Below are 1,871 nucleotides of genomic sequence, written 5' to 3'. Positions count from 1 at the left end.
AGCCCGGGGAGAGCCGGCCGCCCCCCCCCCGCCATGTCAGCACCCAAGCAGCTCTCACCCGCAGGCCTCACCACCCGTCGGGGATTCTTCTTGAATATCGTCTCATGCTCATCCACCAAGGCGCTGCTGCGGCTCCCCATGGCGGCATCCTGGGGAGGAAGGGTCCCTTCAGAGCAGGACAGGGCTGGGCACCCCACAGAGTTCCCTGCCTGAACAGGGCTGAGCCCGCCGGAGCAGCAGCACGCACCCGTCTGTCCGAGAGCACGTTTTTGGAGCGGAGAGGGAGGGTCAGGCTGGAGGCAGCGGGTCCTGCCGGTGCAGCAACCTGTTTTCCGTCCCTGAGAGGAGCAGCTCTCTCCAGGGAGTTACTCCTGCAGAGGGCACAGAAAGGTCTGTCCCAGGCCAATGCATGGGACAGACATGTCCCATGTCCCAGCATGGCTCAGAGAGCATGTGCTGGCTGGGAAGCGCCATCCACCCACAAACTCCCCAGAGCACCCCAGCCTGGGGAGCAGAGGACCTGCCTGCCCAGAGACAGGTTTCAGCCCAGCCAGAGGAGCCAGCTCCCCTTCGCTAGGCTGAGAAAAACACATTTCAGGTGAAGGTCCTCATCCTCTGCCAGGCCAGTCTTGCCAAGGACAGCCCACCGAGGGAGCCCCTCACCTGCCCCCCATGCCCCCAGGACTAGGTCTGCAGCCATCCAGGCTCATGTTTTCCATGGACTCTGTGTCGCTTTTGCCATCCCGAGGGTCTGAGGCATCTGGAAACAAACTGCAGACAAACAAAACCACAGGTATGTCCTGTTTGGCGAGGAGGTCAGTCTGAGAGACAGCTTCTACGCCACCAGTGATCTGAGCAGGGCAGCAGCGTCCCTCCCGTCCCCGCAGCAGCAGACGAGGGCTGGCACCCGGAGCAGGGGAGATGGCAGGGACCCTCACCTGGGCCCCTCCTGGGGTGCCAGGGGGCTCTGCTGCCGGGCGGCGGAGGAGCTTTTGGGCTCACTGAGCTGGGCTTTCTGGAGGAGGGTTTGTCCCACGGTCTCTCTTTTGCTGGCTGGAAAGAGAGAGGCATCAGGAGGACCAGTGCTCCAAGCCTGTTGCCTGGAGCAGGAGCTGCTCCCAGCCAGCTCCGCACTGGGCAGAGGAGTGCCGGGGCAAGCTGGGGCATCCTGGAGGGCTGCGGGAGAAGGCATTGCTGCGGCACCCCTACCTGCCGGCCTGTGCCGCAGGGACAGCCGCACCATGTCACTGCCCAGCCGGTTGGCGAAACGGTTGACCCTCTGGTCATAGAACCAGTCTCCCGTCGTCTTCTTTAGCTCGCTGCAGAGTCATCAGGGGGGCGGTGGGGGGCAGTGAGGGGCTGCTCCCTGTGCCCCATGGCCACCTTTGGTGCTGCCACAGCCAAGGAGAGCACGGGCACAGTGGGCACGTTTGGCAGGTGTCTGGGCAGAGATGATGCACTGGGCAGACAACGGGCCCAGCTACATCCCCAGCAAACACAGCAGCAAGACAGGGTTTGTTGGGCCAGGGAGGCCAAGAGGGAGGAAACCTGGGCTGTTAGAAACACAGGCTGTGTGAGGGGCACGGGGGGATGCCAGAGTCAAGTAAGGGGGGAAAAGGAGCAGGATGGGCACGAAGGAGACCCAGGAGTGGGGCGCAACCCAATTCTCCATCACTCAACCATGGGTGCATGGGAGAAGACCAGCTAGGCTAGGAAAGACTGGCCATGGGGCATCAAGCTGGGGTGACCGGGAGGACGAAGGGGACAGGAGGAATGTGCAGAAGGTCCCTGCCCCTTGTCCCCGGGTACTCACGCCTCCTTGGTGCAGACTTTGCAGCGCCAGGCGCTGTTGGGACCGTAGGAACGGCAGT

At 63.2% G+C, this 1,871-nt stretch overlaps 1 protein-coding gene across 1 annotated transcript in view; it reads right to left on the bottom strand.

Annotated features, from left to right (window-relative positions):
* Window positions 1–1,863, bottom strand: part of SYTL4 (synaptotagmin-like 4) — a gene marked incomplete at its 5' end in the record, with an annotated part of 6,505 nt that extends 4,642 nt beyond the window's left edge. Inside the window, 6 exons of the mRNA XM_010287837.1 lie at window positions 59–149; window positions 242–371; window positions 664–771; window positions 939–1,053; window positions 1,210–1,319; window positions 1,814–1,863. Of these exons, the coding sequence (XP_010286139.1) occupies window positions 59–149; window positions 242–371; window positions 664–771; window positions 939–1,053; window positions 1,210–1,319; window positions 1,814–1,863 (604 nt within the window). The remainder of the gene's footprint in view (window positions 1–58; window positions 150–241; window positions 372–663; window positions 772–938; window positions 1,054–1,209; window positions 1,320–1,813) is intronic.
* Between the last annotated feature and the right edge of the window lie 8 nt (window positions 1,864–1,871).

The sequence above is a fragment of the Phaethon lepturus genome, unplaced genomic scaffold (assembly GCF_000687285.1).
Source record: "Phaethon lepturus isolate BGI_N335 unplaced genomic scaffold, ASM68728v1 scaffold33755, whole genome shotgun sequence".
Lineage (NCBI taxonomy): Eukaryota > Metazoa > Chordata > Aves > Phaethontiformes > Phaethontidae > Phaethon > Phaethon lepturus.
The sequence above is the reverse complement of the archived record's forward strand: the minus strand, read 5'-3'. Positions and strand labels throughout refer to the sequence as shown.